Source organism: Budorcas taxicolor, chromosome 13 (genome assembly GCF_023091745.1).
Source record: "Budorcas taxicolor isolate Tak-1 chromosome 13, Takin1.1, whole genome shotgun sequence".
In the NCBI taxonomy this organism is placed as follows: Eukaryota; Metazoa; Chordata; class Mammalia; order Artiodactyla; family Bovidae; genus Budorcas; species Budorcas taxicolor.
This window is the reverse complement of record NC_068922.1, coordinates 42,780,294-42,799,787: the sequence shown is the minus strand read 5'-3', so window position 1 is coordinate 42,799,787 and position 19,494 is coordinate 42,780,294. Positions and strand designations below refer to the sequence as shown.

The window sequence follows — 19,494 nt, the reverse complement described above, 5'->3', positions numbered from 1 at the left end:
TTGCAGAAAGCCTGAACAGGAACGGTTTACCAGAGTTAAAGTATAAATGGTCTTTTTAAGTGACTAAATTCACAAGCAGGTAGCATATGGCAGTACTTTGCTGGACCATAATCAGTTATAAAAAGGAGAAGGTTATAAGTCTCCCCAGAGGGAACTGTAAAGAGGTGGTTCAAAGCAGTCAGGAATCCAGAAGGCTGTATTTGGTCTTAAAAGGCATTAAGTTTATTTACTTCTGCATTTGTGGAAGAGGATAACGGAATCTCCTTATGTGAGCTTCTGTGTTCCACCTGCTGGAAGCTCTTCATCACTGGAAAGTTCTCAAGTCATCATGGCCTTGGCTCTTCACCTCGCTCCATGCCGCTCTCATGCCCTCGCTTTCTGAGTGCAGTGCAGCCCCCACCACTTGGCAAGACCTGTGCCATTTACAGGGTCTTCAGTCTTGACTCTGTTGTGCTACGTGGTGCTGTTTCTTGTTTAGAAATACCTTCATTTCCTCATACCTTTGTAATCCTATCAGTTTTCTGTCTAATCTCATGATTCTGCTTTCTCTCTTATCTCTCTTTAGATTTTTAAAAAAATCTTAGGTGGAATTCAGGGAAGGAAACTTTAGTTGATGTGATGGTATTACCGATGAGCTTGGTTTTTTCTTTCCTCTTTTTTTTTTTTTCTTTTAGTTTTCAAGTGCACCTCACTGCAGCGAAACCCGTGCCCCCCACGTTGGAGGCACGGAGTCTTAACCACTGGACCTATAGGGAAGTCCCTTTCCTCAGTTTGTTCAAAGTTGTTTATGACTGAAGATGTTCTGAAATCTCATCACTGTACAGCCTATAGAGAGTCTGCTTGTCGCCCCAGGCAGTCACAAGGTAGTCTCCCCAGGGCTCCACGTCTCTCCCCTGCCGTTTCCCTGTGCCGGGCTCCCACATTCCGCACCTGGGGTCACTACTGTGCATCGCCAGTGCTCAGCTCAGTCACATGGAGGCGTTTCCTGGGGTTCTGATCTGCACTCATCTCTCCTTTCTCAGTTCCTTTTGGGCTTTTGAGAACATTAAAGAATTGCATTCATACTCATCCAGTTATCTAGTGTGTCTTGGTCCTGACTTTCCAATTAGTTTGTAGACAGGATGAGCATAGACACATAGGTAATGCATTGTATTCTTTGCCATGTCATTAGAATTCCTTGTGCTGAACTGGCCTCCAGATACTTGCAGGCTAGTCCATTAGTGGGAGGAGGTATATGATGTTATTGGCAGAAAATGCAAAGTTTTCACAATGTGCATTCAGGAAAAGGCTGATTTGTTTTGCAAATGTCTGTATACATTGTGCAGCCATATTCCAAGTTAAAATTGTAAGATTACCACCTTTTAAATAATGTCTTAATTTTTCTTTTATGTCTTAATCTGCTTCATTTCTTTTACTTGAAATATTAGAGTTTAAGAAGGCTCAGTCATTTTGTTACTGAAACTAATAGTTTTCGGTCCTTTTTAAAGTTTTCAATATAGTTTTTATTTATTGAAATCTCTATTTTTATAATTCATTTGGCATCTTAATTTCTTACAAGAAATAATCAGTATTTTTAATGAATTGAAAACCTCTAACAAGTCAGTACTTAAGTGATTTACTTGAAATGCTGCTGCTGCTGCTGCTAAGTCACTTCAGTCATGTCCCGACTCTGTGTGACCCCATAGATGGCAGCCCACCAGGCTCCCCCGTCCCTGGGATTCTCCAGGCAAGAACACTGGAGTGGGTTGCCATTTCCGTCTCCAATGCATGAAAGGGAAAAGGGAAAGTGACACGACTCTTAGCGGCGACTCTTAGCGACTCTTAGCAGCCTACTAGACGCCTCCGTCCATGGGATTTTCCAGGCAAGAGTACTGGAGTGGGGTTGCCAGTGCCTTCTCCGTTACCTGAAATGACACATATTTATTAAAATGGACTCTTTTGCTTGATTCTATCCAGAATGACACTCGGTGTAAGAGCCATGGTATTAAAGGGTAGAATGAACTGTTAGCAGGCACATCGATCCTAAAATGGATTTCGTGTTTCCAGTACACCCAGGGGGTTCATGAGACAACTCTCTGGGTCACTTTCTCCCACCTCACTCCCTTGGAGCTTTATATGTTAAATAAAAACTGGGCAGTGCTTGATTAATTCCACCCTCCTCACCATACACACGTTCTGATCTTTTTGTTTGATGACCTCATAAGCCAGAGTTTCCTCTGTAAACGTGTTGTCACTGGCCTTTGGAGACAGGTTGGTAATTCATGTCAGACCTGCTACTTCTAATTATAAAGAGGGGCACAGTTGGCTTTTCTGTCCATCCAGCCACCTGCTACAGGGACTCACTGCCTAGTACTGTTGTGAGCTTTGTCCTTCGTGATAACCGCTTTTAAGAAGGCTGAGAAGGCAAGTAAACCACCTGAGTGTGTGTTTTCTGGCCAGAGGCACATGGGGAGATTTGACTACCTGCTGAAAGAATTATCATTAGATGAGGAGATTTGCTTTTTTGCAGAGTAGAGAGGAAATGTTTTCAATGTAAAAACTGAAGTTTTAAAACTTGAAGTTAATTGGCAATTCAGAATATTTTTAAAACAGTTCTCATATTTTATTATCATAATATAATTAAACATCAGTATGGTTAAAATCATCTCTATTTTGAACTTACGTGATTTTTGTAATAAATGATTTTTGTAAAATGATTTCTAAGGAAGTATGTTAACATTCTATAATATATACTTTAAACTTAGAAACTCTTAGATTCTCACTAGACTGTAAGCCCTCTGAAGGCAGAAGTCTTGTTTTCTTGTTTGGGTTTTTTTATTGTTTTTTTTTTTGTCTTTGTATATTTCTCTAGCTGAGCAATATGCCTTATGTGTAGATCAGTACATGCAGTTTCAAAGGGTGATTTTTTTTTAAATTAATATGCATACTCCCTAGAACTGGTTCTTCTGGTAAACACATTATAAAGCCTCAGGGAATTGGACAAAACCTCAGTCTGATAATGAAAACTTAATACAAACTGTGCAACATACCAAGAGGTTTTTGAATACGTCCCCTTAGCTGTTAACTTTCATTGAGCCATAGTAGTACAAAAAAGAATTAGTTCTATGGAAATCAAATGTTATATATCTTTTTTTCTTTTACACTGAAGCCAAAGGAGAAACTGCTTTACAGCTTCAATCAGAAATTTCCAGTGGTCAAGATGTTATTAGTATAAATACAGCCCAACCAGAACATGTCACGGTGGCCCCAAAAGCCCCGACTGAAACTTCCGTTGTCGGCTATGACTCCCAGGCCCTTAACATGCTGGCCGACCTGGCTCTGAGTGCTGCTACCTCCAGCACGCCATCCCCTGAGCCCAGAAACCTCCCCTGCTCCCTGGAGCCGCTGCAAAACAGTGTTCCACTTTCTAAAGAACAGCCTTTGTGTGGGACATCAGACCACGAATACCACAGAGGAGTTAAAAGTCAAAGAGGTGGGCCGTTACCCAAGCCGTCCTCTGACCAGAGTAGTCCGTCATCAGACCCCACAGTCAGCCCAGAGGAAGAGAGCATGGGTCCTGGCAGTTGGGCCCCTGCAGAAGCCCAGCCAGCACTTCCCAAGGAGACCCACGAGAGTTCCGATGCAAGCCAGAGCTCTTTTGTGGCTGCGGAGCATTCCTACGCCCTGCTCCTCGCGGAACATTCAAAGAGGGGGAGCCCAGGCCTGGCCTTTGCCAAGAGCAGCACCAAAGGCTCTGACATCGGGACCCCTGTGGGGAAGGTGATACCCTTCCTGCGCCAGAACTTGACGTCCCCGCTACAGAAGCTGTCCATGGCCGTGGCCTTCAGGCACAGGGCCAGGTTTCTGCCCACTGGCCCGCATGACTTCCGCTGCTCCTCACACACCGTGTTCTGCTGTGACGGCTCCTTTAAGGTCACGTTCACATGCGAAGCAGATTACTCTTTCAGCTTAGACAGCAAGTACACCAACAACCCGCTGGAGAAGACTGTGGTCAGAGCACTGCATGGGTGAGTAGGGGTGACACTGGGTAGATAACTCGATGTATGGAGAAGGGATGCTGTGCTCAGTCTGAGGAGGGAGAAAGAAGGGTGTAAAATCCAGTAAATGCGGAGTAATAGTGAGCAGTGGATCATTGAGATGCTCCTTCATGAGTCTTTCTGGTCCTTGAATTGTAATATGTAAATAAGATCTTGGTGGAAAATAGTGAGGTAAAGGAATAATGCTTTGCAGACTGAATCCCAGAAAAAACATTTAAAGAATTACTTGCAGACTTCCCTGGTGATCCAGTGGCTGAGACTCCTCCTTCCCCAAGCAGGATTAGGATTAGGTTCAATCCCTAGTCAGGGAACTAGATCCCATGTGCTTCAACTAAGACCCAGTGCAGCCAAATAAGTAAATAAATAATTGAAAAAATAAAACTTGTAGCTTGTCAAGTTGGTCACATTGCTGTGAGTGAGCATGTTTACATGGGGTTTTTCTAGAAATCTTCCTTAGGGACCAAGGCAGAATAGCGGAGAGCTAAAAGCACTGGCTTTGGAGCGTGGACCAGCCTCGGTATGGAGTCAGGGCTCTCCCAGCTCTCAGAACAGCACTTCTGGCCCTTCCTGATATTCAGCCTGGAAGCTCACTGAACTGGGGGTTCTGACTCTGTTTAGGGTAGGGCCTGAGAGTCTGCATTTCTCACCAGTGTCCAGATGACCCCTGGGAAGGGTGACAGTCTGTGGGCAATGTTTTTAACATGAGTTTAATAATAGCCATATGATGAGGGTTTGCATGGTGACAGGCTGGTATTGAACAGTGGCTATCGCTGTTAGCAGTGAGCATTGGCCTGTGACCTCAGCTCATGGCAGGGGAATGATGCTTTGTGCAAGGCCCTGAATTCCTTCGGACTCCTCTCGCTCCAGGACCAGCTCACACCTAAGAGCCTGCATTTGCTCATGAGGGTCACTTCCTTTCCCTGAACCCTGGCTCACTGAAGCCCCGCTCTGTAACCCCTCTGACTCACTACACTTGCTCTTTGGCCTGGCACATGGCCAGAAGTGTGTTCTGTCTCCCTTCTGGTTTCAGGAGTGTCTTCAAAGCTGGGATCTGAAAATAGTGCAGTTCTGCTGAACTGCCTGACTACTTTAATCTTCAGACTTCCCAACTGTTAGACATGTAGAATTAAAAAAGAAATAGGTTAGCCAGACTTTCCAGAAGCCAGGAGATGAGGATTTGGGAAGTCACAGAAGCCATTATTCACATGAGGTGTCTGTTTTGTCCCAGGAGAGCTCGCATTGAATTTGGGGAGAGCCCCAGGCTCAGAGCGGGAAGGCCTGTGTTCTGATCATGGTTCTTCCACTCACAGAGTTTGTGTTTTGAAAGAAGTCACTTAAAACTCTGATTTCCAGCTCCTTGCTCTGTCTCTGTAAAAAGAAGAGATGAGATGCATTGTAATTATTTGTTAATTAACTTCATTTTTGTCTTATTTTTATTTCATGCTCATGTAATTTTTGGAGAAGGCAATGGCAACCCACTCCAGTACTCTTGCCTGGAAAATCCCATGGGCGGAGGAGCCTGGTTGGCTGCTGTCTATGGGGTCGTACAGAGTCGGACATGACTGAAGCAACTTAGCAGCAGCAGCAGCAGCATGTAATTTTTAAAAGAAAACTAAACGTAAAAACTGTTAATGATGAAGGCACTTGCTTTATGATATGACAGTCATCTAAAAGAGTCATCTTCAATGATTTTCATTTGTTCCTTCTTTGAACCCTCAGGCCCTGGAATACTGATTTACCGGATAACGTGGAAGAGGTGAAGCTTCTGCTGCATATGTGGGTGGCTCTGTTTTATAGCAGACAGAACAAAGTTGTGCGGTCGTCCCGGAAAGTCGTAGAACACAGCAACCCAGCAAAATACGTGTCCATAAATAGCACACTAGAGTCATTTGAGTTCGGTGAAATCGAGGAGCCCTCTGGAGTAGAGAGGTACTCCGTAGACCCTCTGCTGGAGGCCAGTGAGGCTCCCAGAGCCCATGCAGCTGAGGTGTCCTGCCCTGGCGCCGACCCCCTGCGTCCTTTCACAAAGTCTCCTCCTGTGAGAGGCCTGGAGCTCTGGGTGCAGAATGAACAGAAAGAAATGTTTGCAACAGTGGGTCACCAGGAAAGCCCAGAAAGCCAGAATTTCACCTGTTCTTATAATAATGAGGTCAGTAAAGCTGAATACTAAAAATGCTGGTATTATTTTTGAAGAAATTCTTTTGTACATAAAATCACTTTCAAAACAAGGCACTGATTTCTTTTAGGAAAGTGGATTCTCTAACTCTGTACAGGATTATAATGCCAGAAACTTAAGTTTTCAAGCCCCATGTTGTTTGCTGTTGGAGCTTATCTACCATCCTGATTGAAGAAGTGAAAATAGGAAAAGAATCGTAAGGGTCAGATGATCTAGGAGCCAGCCATAATTATGTAGCTTTTTAGTAGTGTGATTTGGGGCCAATTACTTACTCTCTTTGAGCTGAATAATACTTATTGTGTCTTACCTAGAATAGTGTTTATTGGAGCTTTTATGTGTGTATTTTAAAAAAATCTCTCTCTCCAGTGTATTTTAAGCCTATGTAAGAAGAGAGGGATTTGCTTGATCTCTGCCCTGTGAAGATTCAAAAGGACAGAGCTAGCTAAAATCATTCTTTGTCTGTTCTTCCCATATGTAAATTCTTTTTTAAAAATTATGTATTTTAGACTCTTGTTTTTTTTTTAATTTATTTCTTTTGCTTTAATCATTTCAGATAATTAGGGGGAAAGCTGAACAAGAGTCATCAGGTAAACTGGAGACTTCCGATCTTGTGCTTCCTAGCATTGGAAGCACTCAAGCTAATGGACCTTCTATTCCTGGTGAAGATGAAACCTTTGAGCCTCTTGATAACACACAAGTGACCTCTTATAATGATACTGCCCCACAAACCACATTTGCCAAGACTTATGATGAGATCAACAGTCCATCAATGATTTGCCAGAAGCCTGTGTACAGCACCCTTGAGAGCAAAGTTGATATTTTTCATGCACAAAAGGAAACAGAAGCAGATGCTCTGCAGGGCCTTACCCAGTGTAGCAGCCCCATAAACAAAGAATGTCAGCCATTGTTGGAGGGGAAGGGTGATACGGGGTACGTGATGATTAATCTGGAACCAGTTACACTCACTTTGGAAAAAAGTGCCTACATGCCAGTACAGACAGAAGCTGTCAACAGAGCTGACAAACCTACAGCCTTTAACATGGAGTTGACTAAACAGGTGTCACCTGCTGCAAGCCTTAGACATCCTGTATCCACATTTGAAAAGTCACAGATGCAGGGCCTTGGGGAAGACCCCTCGCTGGCAGTGTCAGGACAAAAGGGCACTCAGTACCTCCATGCCTCCTCAGTGCATAGAGAGACACTTGCTGAAGAAACATATTCCTTACAGAAGGGACAGGCTGTGACAGGCTCACCTTCACCATCTGATAATCCCATGGTAATAGAAGCATTACCATTGGCTAAAAGTTCAAATTACTTGTTACCCAGAGAAGAAATGAAACTCTCTCAAGAATTCCTTCTCCCAACACAGAATCTCTTGAGCATCTCTTCGGAAGAAATAATAGAGCCGTCCCAGGTTGAAGTAGTCCCATCGTCAGCCTCTGCCCCCTTGGGAAAAATGGATTCCCTTAACTGCATCGCATCAGTAAGGAATACTCTGTGTGGCTCTTCAGAACTAAAGAAGGACAAGAGTGGTCTGAACAGTGAAAATATTAGTTTTCAACCATTTAATTCCACATTTACCAAAGAAGCAGGCCTGTCTGTGAATAGAGAGGAGGTCAGCCTCAAGGTATCAGAGGAGGATTCCAACCTTGACCTCACTCTCACCCTATCACCACCCATGAGTCTTAGGGAAGAAGCGCCCACTGGTGAAGTGGAGCAACCGCAGGAGGCCCCGCTTCCCTGCGTAGACCTTCAGGAGATGGCAGAGGAAATACTCATGTCCAAAGAGGTTCCTTTCATAGAAAACAGAGACATGAACTCTGCTGCTAACACGTCTGTGAAACCAGCAGAAAACAAAGAGGGAAAAGGTGATCATTTACAGACAGTGGCTTTCATACTTTCTAAAGAAACGTGTACCCTGCAGGTTGCGGAGGAAGTTCACCTTGCCTCTGACTTCCCATTCAGTTCCTTGATTGAAGAAGTGTCACCCGCTTCCAGCCCTGACCCCCAGGCACCAGTGGAAGAAGCACCACCAGCTCAGGCCACATCTCCACGTGGTCTGAAACACTGTGACGCACTTGGTGAGAAAAGCACCAGGCTCTGCGAGGCCGAGTCAGGAGATTTGGCCGAAACAGAAAAGGAAAGTTCTCTTGTTACTACCACCTATCCAGTGGAACAGGATAACTCAGCTCAGGTACAGCAGATGCAGCTTTCTGCTGAAACACCTCTACAGTTACAGAACCACGCAGGAAGAAAAGGTAGATTCTTAATCCTTCCTGGTGACGTCTCTGAGGAAACTGGCCCAAGTAAATGTGGGGAGGGCTTCTCTCTCTCAGGAAAGGGGCCAGATTGCGATGCCACGGTAACCCAGCCTGCCTGCAGTGTCATGTACGGAGATTCTCTTGAAAACCTGGTATCATCAGGATACCCACTGCAGCCCATGGGTGTGGAGACCTGCAGCCCCCACTCACATCATCGTGTCCTGGAGACCAGTGAGCCTTTCAGTCCTGCAGAGATCCCTGAAAACAAGTCTTCTGCTGACAAGTTTGTTTGTACAGCCACACCAGGTGCTGTGGTGACCAGCACTCAGAGCCTTCCTGAAGATGTTTTGAGCAGTGATGTGAAAACACATGAATGCTGTTACATCCTGGTTAAGTCCTTACGCTCCGACCCAGTTGCTGGAGCTGAGGGTGTGCAGACCCACGGGCACCCAGAGCTCCCCAAGCCTGCACTCCCCTCAGGCGGGGCTACCACAGCAAACAGCACAGGCCCCAGCGACACAGGGACAGGGTTCCCGACACAGGAAGTCCCGGTTGTCAGAATGACCCACCTGCTCGACAGTGAGGATAGTGGAGCCGAGTTACAGGGAAGAGCCGTGGATCCAGGAGGTGCTGGCCCCCAGCTGCTCGCCACCTCTCCACAAGGCAGACAGGAGTCAGCCTGTCTGCTGCAGGAGGGGTCGCCGTGTGCAGTATGGGATCTGCTCCATGGCGGACTTCTCCCCACGTACCTGCAGGCTGATGCTCACCCAGGTACTGCAGCCCACGGCGAGAGTGCCAGTCCAGAGCCCTCTGTGTCCTTTGCTCCCCAATCTGGTGTACCTCCTGTTGGTGGGGTCTCTGAAGAGCAGCTGCAAGGTGTGAGTGCGGGCGAAGCAGGCACAGGCGGAGGCATGGGTGTGGGCGTGATCTCTGACATCTACTATGAACCCCTTTCTGGAGACTCAGATCAGGACTCTCTGGGTGAGTATGGACACCCCAGATACAGCACAGAAGAGTCCAGTGCTTCACAATATGGCCACACCAGGAAAAGAGAAGGTGCATCCAAAGACAGTTACGATGCTTTCCTGAGCCTGAACACCAGTGATGACCGTGACTGGGGCTACGCGAGCCAGGTTCCAGGGCTGGAGACCAGCGTTCCTCCCAGAAGTTGGCTGGGTGGACTGAAGAAGGAAGCTACGTGTGTGCCCTGTTACGTCCAAATCCGAGATGTCTGTGGGGTCCCCAGGAGCTACGCCAACTTCACCGTGACCAGAGAGCTCAGGGACACACCAAGAACCCTGCACGGCTTGAGGCGGCGCCCCAGCAGCACGGTCCCGTGTGGCTTGCTCAGCTCCTGGGTGGACACCTGGCAGGGAACAGATGACCTCACCCAGAACACTTTAGACCTGGAGCACCTGCGTTTTGCACACAAACTGAAACAAATTGTGAAGATGGGAGCCGCTCGGCATTCTGCCCTTTTGCCCGGTGCCTTTCCAAAGGAGCCTCCACCCCAGGTCACCACCGGGGCTTTTCCTGGGACCCCAATGCCCACATGCCCAGGGCTGCCTCCCACCTCCCGAAGCAGGAGTCCTCTTGTGGTGACAGTCGTGCATCAGATGCCCAACCATGTGGACCGCTCCTCCTCCTGGAAGAAGGAGTGTGGCTATGGTAGAAATCACCTCACAAACTCAGACCAGAATCAGACCGCCTCCTTCCACCTCCACAAGCTGAAATACAACAGTACATTGAAAGACTCGCGCAACGACATTGCTGTCATTCTCAGTGAGTATGCCGAGTTCAACAAGGTGATGCTGAGCAGCCGCCAGTTGGTCCAGGACACAGAGCCGCCTGTGGCTTTGGGAGCGGCCATGCCCAGTGAACTGTGTGTCTGCAGCCCACAGCCCGCCTCCTACGAGGACCTGGTGGCCGACCTGTGCTCCAGCCTGCGCGTCAAGCTGGAGCGAGTGGTGAGGGAGGCGTGTTCCAGCACCTTCCTCTTCCACCTCGTAGAGACTGAAGACAAGTCATTCTTTGTAAGAACAAAGGTAAGGTGCCAGATTTTTCCTTCAGTTTTTATTACTTTGATTGCAGGTCCAAGTTTTTGTTTTTTCTTTTTTAGTAATACAGCATTCTCTGCTTCAGAAAGCAGCCACGATGTATTATACCTTCTAAGCTCAGTCTTTCCCTGTCCCCAGTGCCGCTACAGAGCGGGGTAAGGTCCTATGTGCCTGCCTCCTGGGGGTCCTTCCCGTGTCGCCCTGGTCACTGAGCACCTCCAGGCCTGAGGCTCCCCAAAGGGTAGAGAGTAGAGAGGGCCTCCCAAAGCGTAGTGGTCACCATCGGGTCACAGGATCATACAGCAGCACTGAGACGACCACCCTAGGCCCCTGGAAGGCGCTGAGGAGTGCTTCTGAAAGAGCAGCCGTGCTGTAGAGAGCATTTCTCCACCGCCCGGAGGGTGGCTGAGGAAGGGCAGCCTCACGAAGCTCCCCAGGTGGCTGAGCCAGAGACGGTCTCCTGGGAGACGCTGATGGCTCCAATTTCGTATCATTTAAATATGATTTCTAAGTATTTATTTTTCCCAAATTTGTGAAATCTGATCTTCTGTGTAACTGGTATTTTTCCCCACCAAGGCTCCTTTTGCTGTCCATGGTTTTTCACAGATGGCTGCCAGATGTGGTCTCCTCCACCCCCATCATTGCTCCCATTTCACGCCATTTTGGGAAACAGTTTTGTTGAAAAAAATGCAGCATGAAATGGCCTTCAGTCTTTTTTGGAAGGTGCTTCACCTCCAAAAGTAATCTGTAACTAATTTTTTTTAACCTTGAATTAGAGTTGATTTTCTTTGGCTCAGTGCATAGCCGTACCTTGACATGTGCTGACATGAGTCAGGGCCAAGTCCCTGTTCTGCCACAGTGAGCAGAACACTTGCTTTCTTCTTGCTTCCCTCTCAAAAGCAGCAGTGCAAGATCTTGGTTCTTATGTCCTCAGCAGAGCACAAGTGACGCTGGTTTCCATACAGGAGCAACCAGAAGGATGTTAGTTTATTTATAGCTGGAGTACTTGTAGATAACACACGTTTCAACAGTGACTATATTGTTTCATGGTAATATTTTGTCACATGACCACTATTTACAACAGAAAATAACAAATTGTGTGTTCCTCAAATGAGCAAGTGGACACCTTGTAAAATACATTGAGAATAAAGTGTAATCAGGAGCAGTGTTTGTAGCTCAGAAAGCTCTCCTGGAAGATTCGTCTGTTCCAGAGCGCCTAATGGGGTGTCAAGCCCCGTTTACTCGTGAAGTGATGAACGATATTAGATACTTAGATATTTTAGTGAGCTCTTTATTAAAAGAAATTTCGTCTGTAGGAGTATTTTTGAAAATACATCGCCATACATTTTTCATTTTACTTTTAGATTTTTATTGGTGTATAGTTGATTTACCTGGGGAGGGCATGGCAACCCATTCCAGTTATCCTTGCCTGGAGAATCCCATGAACAGGAGAGCCTGGCAGGCTACAGTCCATTGGGTCACAAAGAGTCGGACACAACTGAGTGACTTAGCACGTGGTTGATTTACAGTGTTGTATTAGCATCACCATACATTTTGAATGAAGAATTGAAAGTCAAAATTCAGGTTGCCTTGAGAGCCAAGGGAGACTGACCAAAGTAACACCTTATTTTTATAAAAGAAATAACAAATGATGGACAGTGTTACTGGCAATCCTCCAGACCAGAACAGCATCAAAATCAGAGGACAAGCTTGAGGAACTTAACTACACGAGCTTATCCTCTCAACAAAGCTTACTGCAGGGCCATTCTGTGGGATACAGCCATGCCCCTCACCCCTGGTAACCAGGCCCAGTATAACCCCAGCACCTGCCACATCCCAGAGCCTACACTGTCCAACTGTCTGCCAGCTTCTCCATCATCCGCCCTCGCTAGTGATACTCAGAGCAGTGCACAGGCATCAGGGCTGGTCAAAGTCCTGGAAAAACTGAGGCGGCAGTTTTAAAGTAAATATCTTTACCCTCAGGGTGACTCCCTTCAGAGGGAGTATGTGTGTTTGATGTTTCTGAAGAATCAGCCTTTGATACGGACATAAAAGATTCATTATAAAGTGCTCATCTAGTAGTAAAGACAAACTTATATGCCTTATTAGGACATAATTTAGTAAATAAGATGTGCTTTCTTATATATCTTCTGTCAGCAGTTTTATAACAGTTCTGTGCAAGTATCCTTTCTTAAATAATAGCTATCTGTAAATCTTCCAGAATATCCTGAGGAAAGGAGGCCACACAGAAATCGAACCTCAGCATTTCTGTCAAGTATTTCACAGAGAGAAAGGTGCACTCTTAGTCATCATCAGAAATGAAGATATAGCATCCCACCTGCATCAGGTAAGTTTGGAGATCACCTTCTTACAGAGAAACTTATTCTGAACATTTTTTATGTTGTTCTGAAATTAGCCTCATCACTGCCTTTTTATTTAGGGGAGAGGTTAAAACCTGATACCGTTGAATCTAAGTGGGAAGATAATGGGTTTGAGATACCGTGCTGCTGATACTCATATTGTCATTAAGGTATTGATCTGCAAATTATGTCTTCGAGTTAAGAATATCTTCACAGTAACTAAGGGAGAACATCAATGAAGAGACCGATTTTCCACCTAAAATACAAATCTGCACCTCTGGATATCTAACAGAAACAAGTCTTGCTTTAAAAGGACTTGTGAAAATTTTAACTCTTTGTTACCATGGTTACCTATTAACTGAATAAAAGTAATTGTGCCAGGTCAAGCCCCTTTTGGGGACAAGCACAGTCCTGCATCAGGACAGAGTAACTGAACCCACAGCAGACTGCACTGAGCTGGAGACGGTGGTGAGCCTGCCACCTGATACACGTCCCAAACCTCAGGTGTCCCAAACTCCATCCCCCACCTCTGGAGTTGAGACCACTGTGTAATTAATGGGTCAGTCAGGGTTAACGGTTTTTCCAGCTGTTCTTGAGTCTGGATGCCCTTTAAAAGTGACAGAAGTGACCCCATGAGCCTGTCTTCACTGGGAACCTCTTATGTTACAGATCCCTTCTCTGCTGAAGCTGAAGCACTTTCCCAGGGTCGTCTTTGCTGGAGTTGACAGCCCTGAAGACGTCCTCAATGACACCTACCAAGAGCTTTTTCGGACAGGAGGCTTTGTGGTATCAGATGACAAACTACTAGAGACTTTAACATTAGGTTGGTCTCTTAATTATTTTCCTTTCTTATATAGTCAAATCAGTTTCTCCTTGCCCAGTGACCCAAATATTTCATCAAATAGAAATTATCAACTTAAACATCAGTCACCATATACTGAGGGCTTAATTTCTGCCATATGCTGTGCTAAGCACTGTGCTCTTAAAATCTTTTGCATTAACCAGTCACCTCCCCCACCAGACCACTCAGTAATGCAGCTAAACTATTCATACGCATTAGAGATTGTTATATTCAATTTCTCCCTTTGGCAAATCGTCAGCTACGTATTTGTTTAGAATCAGCCCTCTTTGCTCCATTTCCGTTGCCATCAACGCGCCCATCAACACCAGAGAAATCTAAAAACCGCTACTCAGTCTGCTCAGTCACCTGCTTGAACATTCGTATCTGCTTTCTCTCAGAGCAGTGACCAGCACAGAGGGATGTCAGAGCACAGGGCAGCACTTTATATACAGTCCAAGTCTGTAGCTCCGATGCCACATGAGAAATACGGATGCCACTTCTGCACTGAACTTTAACTTGTATCATGAATGCTGCAGATATTTATAGATTCTGTGTCAAGCCTGCTGCAGCAGAACCCACTTCTCCATGTCCATGGTCTGTATGACTGCAGCGCTGCCTCCACTCACTCCTCCCTGCGGGAGCATGAGTGGGCAGGGCTGGGTTGAGAAGCCCACCCTGCAAAAGAGGGGGCAGTGATGGTGAACACAAGCACGGGGCCTTATTTCTCACAGGTAATCACTCGGCTTTGACGACCCAGCAATCCTAAAACGCATCTTCTCTTGTTAAACTTGTTCTATCTCTAGTTCAACTGAAGGAAATTGTCAAAATCCTAGAGAAACTAAATGGAAATGGAAGATGGAAGTGGTTGCTTCACTACAGGGAAAATAAAAAGCTAAAGGAAGATGTGAGGTAAGACCTTCATGGAAGGTGAGGCTTGGTGGGGTGGGGAACCCCCAAGTTCACCTGGAAGTGCTCCCTGAGCTCTAGACCAGCATCAGTCAAGTGCTGCCCCAAGGTCATGGACTTGCCTAAGATCTTGAGGGGAAATGGCTGAGCACAGAGGCTGGGGAAAGGTGTGTACTTAGGAGAGGAACCAACGGAGCAGACCTGAGAGCCAGCATTGCCAGGGAGGGGCAGAGCCCTCACAGGGCTTCATTACCAGAGCACTTCAGAGGGGAGGTGAGGAAGGTTCAAGATCAAGAGTAAGTGGAGACCAGATGAAAGGGGAAGGAGTATGACTGACTATAGTGAAGATAAAAAGTCTAGGAATAAAACTGAAAACTAAGATACAGGAAAATAAAATCTTTCACAAACTTAGACTAATCTAAATTTAACATTGTATTTTTCAGAGTGGATTCAATTGCACATAAAAAGAACTTAATATTGAAATCGTATCAGAGTGCAAACATCATTGAGCTGCTTCACTATCACCAGTGTGACTCTCGACCATCAACCAAAACTGAGCATCTGAAATGTCTGGTGAACCTGCAGGTTCAGCACATCCACGCCAGGTTTGCCGTCTTCCTGACAGGTAATTCACAGCCTTGCTGCTGCTGCTAAGTCACTTCAGTTGTGTCCAACTCTGTGCAACCCCATAGACTGCAGCCCACCAGGCTCCCCCGTCCCTGGGATTCTCCAGGCAAGAACACTGGAGTGGGTTGCCATTTCCTTCTACAATGCATGAAAGTGAAAAGTGAAGGTGAAGTCACTCAGTCGTGTCTGACTCTTAGTGACCCCATGGACTTCAGCCCACCAGGCTCCTCCATCCATGGGATTTTCCAGGCAAGAGTACTGAGGTGGGGTGCCACTGCCTTCTCCAAATTCATAGCCTTAGTGCTACCTGATTGTCATCAGCCAGGAAATGGCCTTCCAGGTGGAGTCACTGGCAGCCTGAACATACAAGGCTGGGGAGAGCAGAGCAGATTTCCTTAGATAAAGGTCTGTTAAATGAAACCATCTACGGTTTTAAGGAATGAAGGCCCATCAATGGTTTCAGCACCCCATCCCTGAGGCAGCTGACCCCAAAGTTTCCAATCTTGTTCTTCATTTGACACAGGCTCCTTCTTTCCCTCATATGTAATGTAGTTTTAAAAGGTAATAATGTAGTAATAAAAGGTGTATACACGTTTTAAAAGCTGTATACAAATTAATGAATTGTTCACCAAAAGTTATTTTTCTTTTTGCAGAAAAGCCTGTGGTCTCCAGAGAAGTCTTTGAAAATAGTGGCATCCTTGTGACAGATGTAAATGACTTTATTGAAAATATACAGAAAGTAGCAGCTCCATTTCGGAGTAGCTACTGGTAAGAACACTTCCCAAACACTCCCATGTGACCTGGAATTGACAGGGGTAGATACCGACATCTGTGTCTATGAGAAACCAGTTGCTCAGAAATTGTTTTGTATGTTACACATCATGCTATAAATTTAAAGTGTTTATTTAGGGGTGGAATTGCTGCTGGTTTGGCATAAAGGGGACTTTCTCAAGTATCATTAATGAATAACTACTTTCTGAATGATAAATGTTTTCACTTGCAGAGAGAAGACAATGTCACCTAGACTCCTGGGTATTTTCCCCAGTAGATATCATCCTACTTACACAACAGTTCTTGGTTATTTTGTTTTAAAGACAGAATTATCAATTTTGTACTTATCCAGGTGGCTCAACTGCAGCTTACCTAGACATCGACGATGCCAACAATAAATTAGTATTTTCCCTTTTCTTTGAAAATCTTTGAGATCTCAAATCAGTGTTTTGCAACCTGGGGAAATGTTTTCCTTCATGTTTTACACATTGCTAGAATGACTTTGTTCACAGCAGCACTGTACTTATTCATTAGCTTTGGACTGCAGTGTGCAATATTTTCATTTTGAACAGAATGTTTTCAGAGCTATTAATTGAACTTAATATTAAAAATAAGAATTTTACAAGTATACTTAACCAGTAGCTCTGTTTTTGCATGTTAGGGTCAAAAATGCATCTGTAATGCCTGAGACAGTCTGTTTTAAAGGTTTTACCACATAGAATCTTAAGTGGTTATACTTCCTGTTATTCATGCTACACTACATGAAATTAGTTTTTTCCTAAATGGTACAAATTTATGAACCGTCATTTTTCACTTACTCAGTTTATGTAAATACTGCACTACAAAATCAGTCCTGAGGAAGAAATAATCATTTATTTATGTTAAAAATAATTTCTACAATAATCTTTAAAACTCAAAACCAAGCAAAAAACATTTGTATGATACATAGTATCTATTTGGAACAAAGATTTTTGTAACTAATTTTTTTTTTTTAATAAAGACAACTAAAAATCATTCAACTAAAAATCATTCAACTGCTTCTGCAACGACTTTATGGTAAAAATTAAATGTGTTAGGGAAGATTTATAGCGGTTTAAATTTTTCAGGCCACTTAGAATAAGCGCTTCCAGAGAAATGCTCCCACTTACCTCACTGTAGCCTCACTCCTTTGGCCTCGTCCTCACAGACCTGCCTGGTGCTCCCCTATCCCAGGTATAGCTGGCCAGAGCAGCAGGGGACAGCTCAGGACCGCCCCCCACCCCCCAGGCCTGGCCTTCTTGGGGTCACACTAGGCCTGTCCCTCAGGAAGACATTTACCTGCTTCATATCCTGCCCCTACTGAACCCAACGTGCTAATAAATTCACTTGTTGTCTTCCTAGGAGGAGGATAACAGTTTACCCTAGCCCTTACTTAGAAAACCAACCAGTTAATTTTTACCCCAGGAACAAGAACCTAGTAAGAGAATCATAGCTGAATTAGGCACCCTGAATTAATCAGAAATCACTACAGAAAAGGAGAGCACGTGGCTGACACACCTGCCACCACCTCTGCTGAAGACGGAGACTGGCCCGCAGGCGCCTGCCAGGCCATCTGTCCTGTGACTGAGGGCTGAGCCACGCCGAGAGGGTGGGCACACTAGGCTGAGCTGCAGTACAGACTCTGCCCTCGGCAACCCGATACCCACTGGCCTGGCACCGACATATTATTGTTCAATAAATATGCTGAATGCAGAACACGAAGACACGCTGGTGCTCTCTTGTCTTGTCACTAGGCCAGCGGGCACCTCTGCTGCATTAACAGTTCGGTGTGAATTACTGTGTGACAAGGGGGTGGCCTGTGGGAATTTTAGATAACTCTCTTTAGAAAGGGCAGAGGTTTCAACTGGGATGATCAGGGATGTCATCCAGGGAGGTGCATACCATGTGCAGGACAAGCCCCCCAAAAGTGGGCAGTATGAGACTGAGCTAAAGTAACCACCTGGGTAATCTAAGTTGTTATTACCCTAAATCCTTTAACAGAGCAGAGCACCTACCTTAGTCCATGTCCTTCAGACTCATCTGTAAGAATCAACACTCAGACCGAGAGAATAGTCACAATGTCCTCATTCCTCTGATGTAGTAACAGCATAAAGTGAGGCTTGAACTATCCAGGGGAAAGGGGGTACCATTAAAACTATGCAGCTATAATCTGAAATAAATGGAAATATTAAAGCACCTACTCCACTTGGCAGGGTCCTCTACTCTCATGACAAGAGTCTGTTTCTAAACCACTACTTGGGATTCCTAGGAGGGTCTAATAAACATTGTGTCAGGACGTAATTCAGGGTCTACTCACAGTGCAGCCTGATGGTGGTGCTCCACCGTCCACGAGGGGTCTTCAGCGCTCACCCTCACATCGGATTCCAGCTCTAGTGAAGGAGATAAGCAGCTTGTCAGGCCAGTGCAGTACTCACTAGCTCTGAGTTGTCAGGACACAAAAGACGAACAAGAGGGAGCTGGTTTCCAGAGTTTGGCTTTATTTGCAGTACAGAAATCATTTGGAGACATCACTGGAGCAGAGGTTCTGTCAAATCAATACTGTGCTGCAGCTTGGTCCGTTGAAGAAGCCACATCTGGGATACAGAAGAAGCTCCTATGTTTACCTGCTTTATGATGGGTTTCTTTCCCCTCTGCGCTCATCAGTTTTAATAGGTTAAAACACCGCACACAGGCTTCCTCCAAAAGACTATCCAAGTCTGGAGTTTGGTTAGAACTGGAGGCCCATGTAAACCAAGCTTGTGGCTGGGCTGGGTGGGCACTGTCCTGACACATGACGTGAACGGAAAGGGGTGGGGAGGAGTAAGGGACGCTGTCCCCGGTTACAGACATTCAGTTCTGAACCTCCTCACCGTCAAGAGGACAAGATGGCACGCAAGCTGCACTGACCCAGCTCTTGAACAGCGGAAGCTCATAACTGCAAAGGCTACACTGATTAAAAGATACAAATACTGTATCAAGTTCTCTGTATCAGTATCACAAGGTTTTAAAACTGATCCTTCACTAGGAAACACAAGCCAATATTGGTTAAATTGAACAGAACGTGGGAACCCACCAATTCGGAAGAGCCACTCCATGAAAACAAGTTAATACATGATATTAGAAAGGGGAGGAATATTTACTGGTACAGTGCTCTGCAATCTCTCAGTTTTGATTACAAAAGCAGGCCTTACAATACTGATTTCATACAATATGCATCATTTGCCAAATTTTAAGTTTGTCCTAATTAGATGACAACATGTACTGCTGTTAGTCTTCCCCATAGATGTCATTTTTCTTGCGCTTCATTTCCTCAAAGTCAAACTCGGATCCCATCATCCTCTTATAGATGTCCTTAATGTCATCACAGGTCGTCTCAAAGTGAGTTGTCGCATCATAGGTACGGGATATAAAGATCTGGAAATGAAAATCACAAAGACTTG

General features: G+C 45.3%; 2 protein-coding genes across 2 annotated transcripts in view; one reads left to right on the top strand and one right to left on the bottom strand.

Moving 5' to 3' along the window:
* TASOR2 (transcription activation suppressor family member 2) overlaps positions 1 to 16,946 on the top strand; it is a 62,310-nt gene extending 45,364 nt beyond the window's left edge. The window contains exons 17-25 of the mRNA XM_052650882.1: positions 675 to 863; positions 3,149 to 4,007; positions 5,757 to 6,186; positions 6,767 to 10,519; positions 12,753 to 12,878; positions 13,561 to 13,714; positions 14,536 to 14,641; positions 15,082 to 15,263; positions 15,919 to 16,946. Coding sequence (XP_052506842.1) covers positions 675 to 863; positions 3,149 to 4,007; positions 5,757 to 6,186; positions 6,767 to 10,519; positions 12,753 to 12,878; positions 13,561 to 13,714; positions 14,536 to 14,641; positions 15,082 to 15,263; positions 15,919 to 16,037 — 5,918 coding nt within the window. The 3' untranslated portion in view covers positions 16,038 to 16,946. The remainder of the gene's footprint in view (positions 1 to 674; positions 864 to 3,148; positions 4,008 to 5,756; positions 6,187 to 6,766; positions 10,520 to 12,752; positions 12,879 to 13,560; positions 13,715 to 14,535; positions 14,642 to 15,081; positions 15,264 to 15,918) is intronic.
* Positions 16,947 to 18,532: 1,586 nt separating this feature from the next.
* The window catches only part of GDI2 (GDP dissociation inhibitor 2), a 28,803-nt gene continuing 27,841 nt past the window's right edge, over positions 18,533 to 19,494 (bottom strand). The window contains exon 11 of the mRNA XM_052650501.1: positions 18,533 to 19,468. Coding sequence (XP_052506461.1) covers positions 19,322 to 19,468 — 147 coding nt within the window. The 3' untranslated portion in view covers positions 18,533 to 19,321. The remainder of the gene's footprint in view (positions 19,469 to 19,494) is intronic.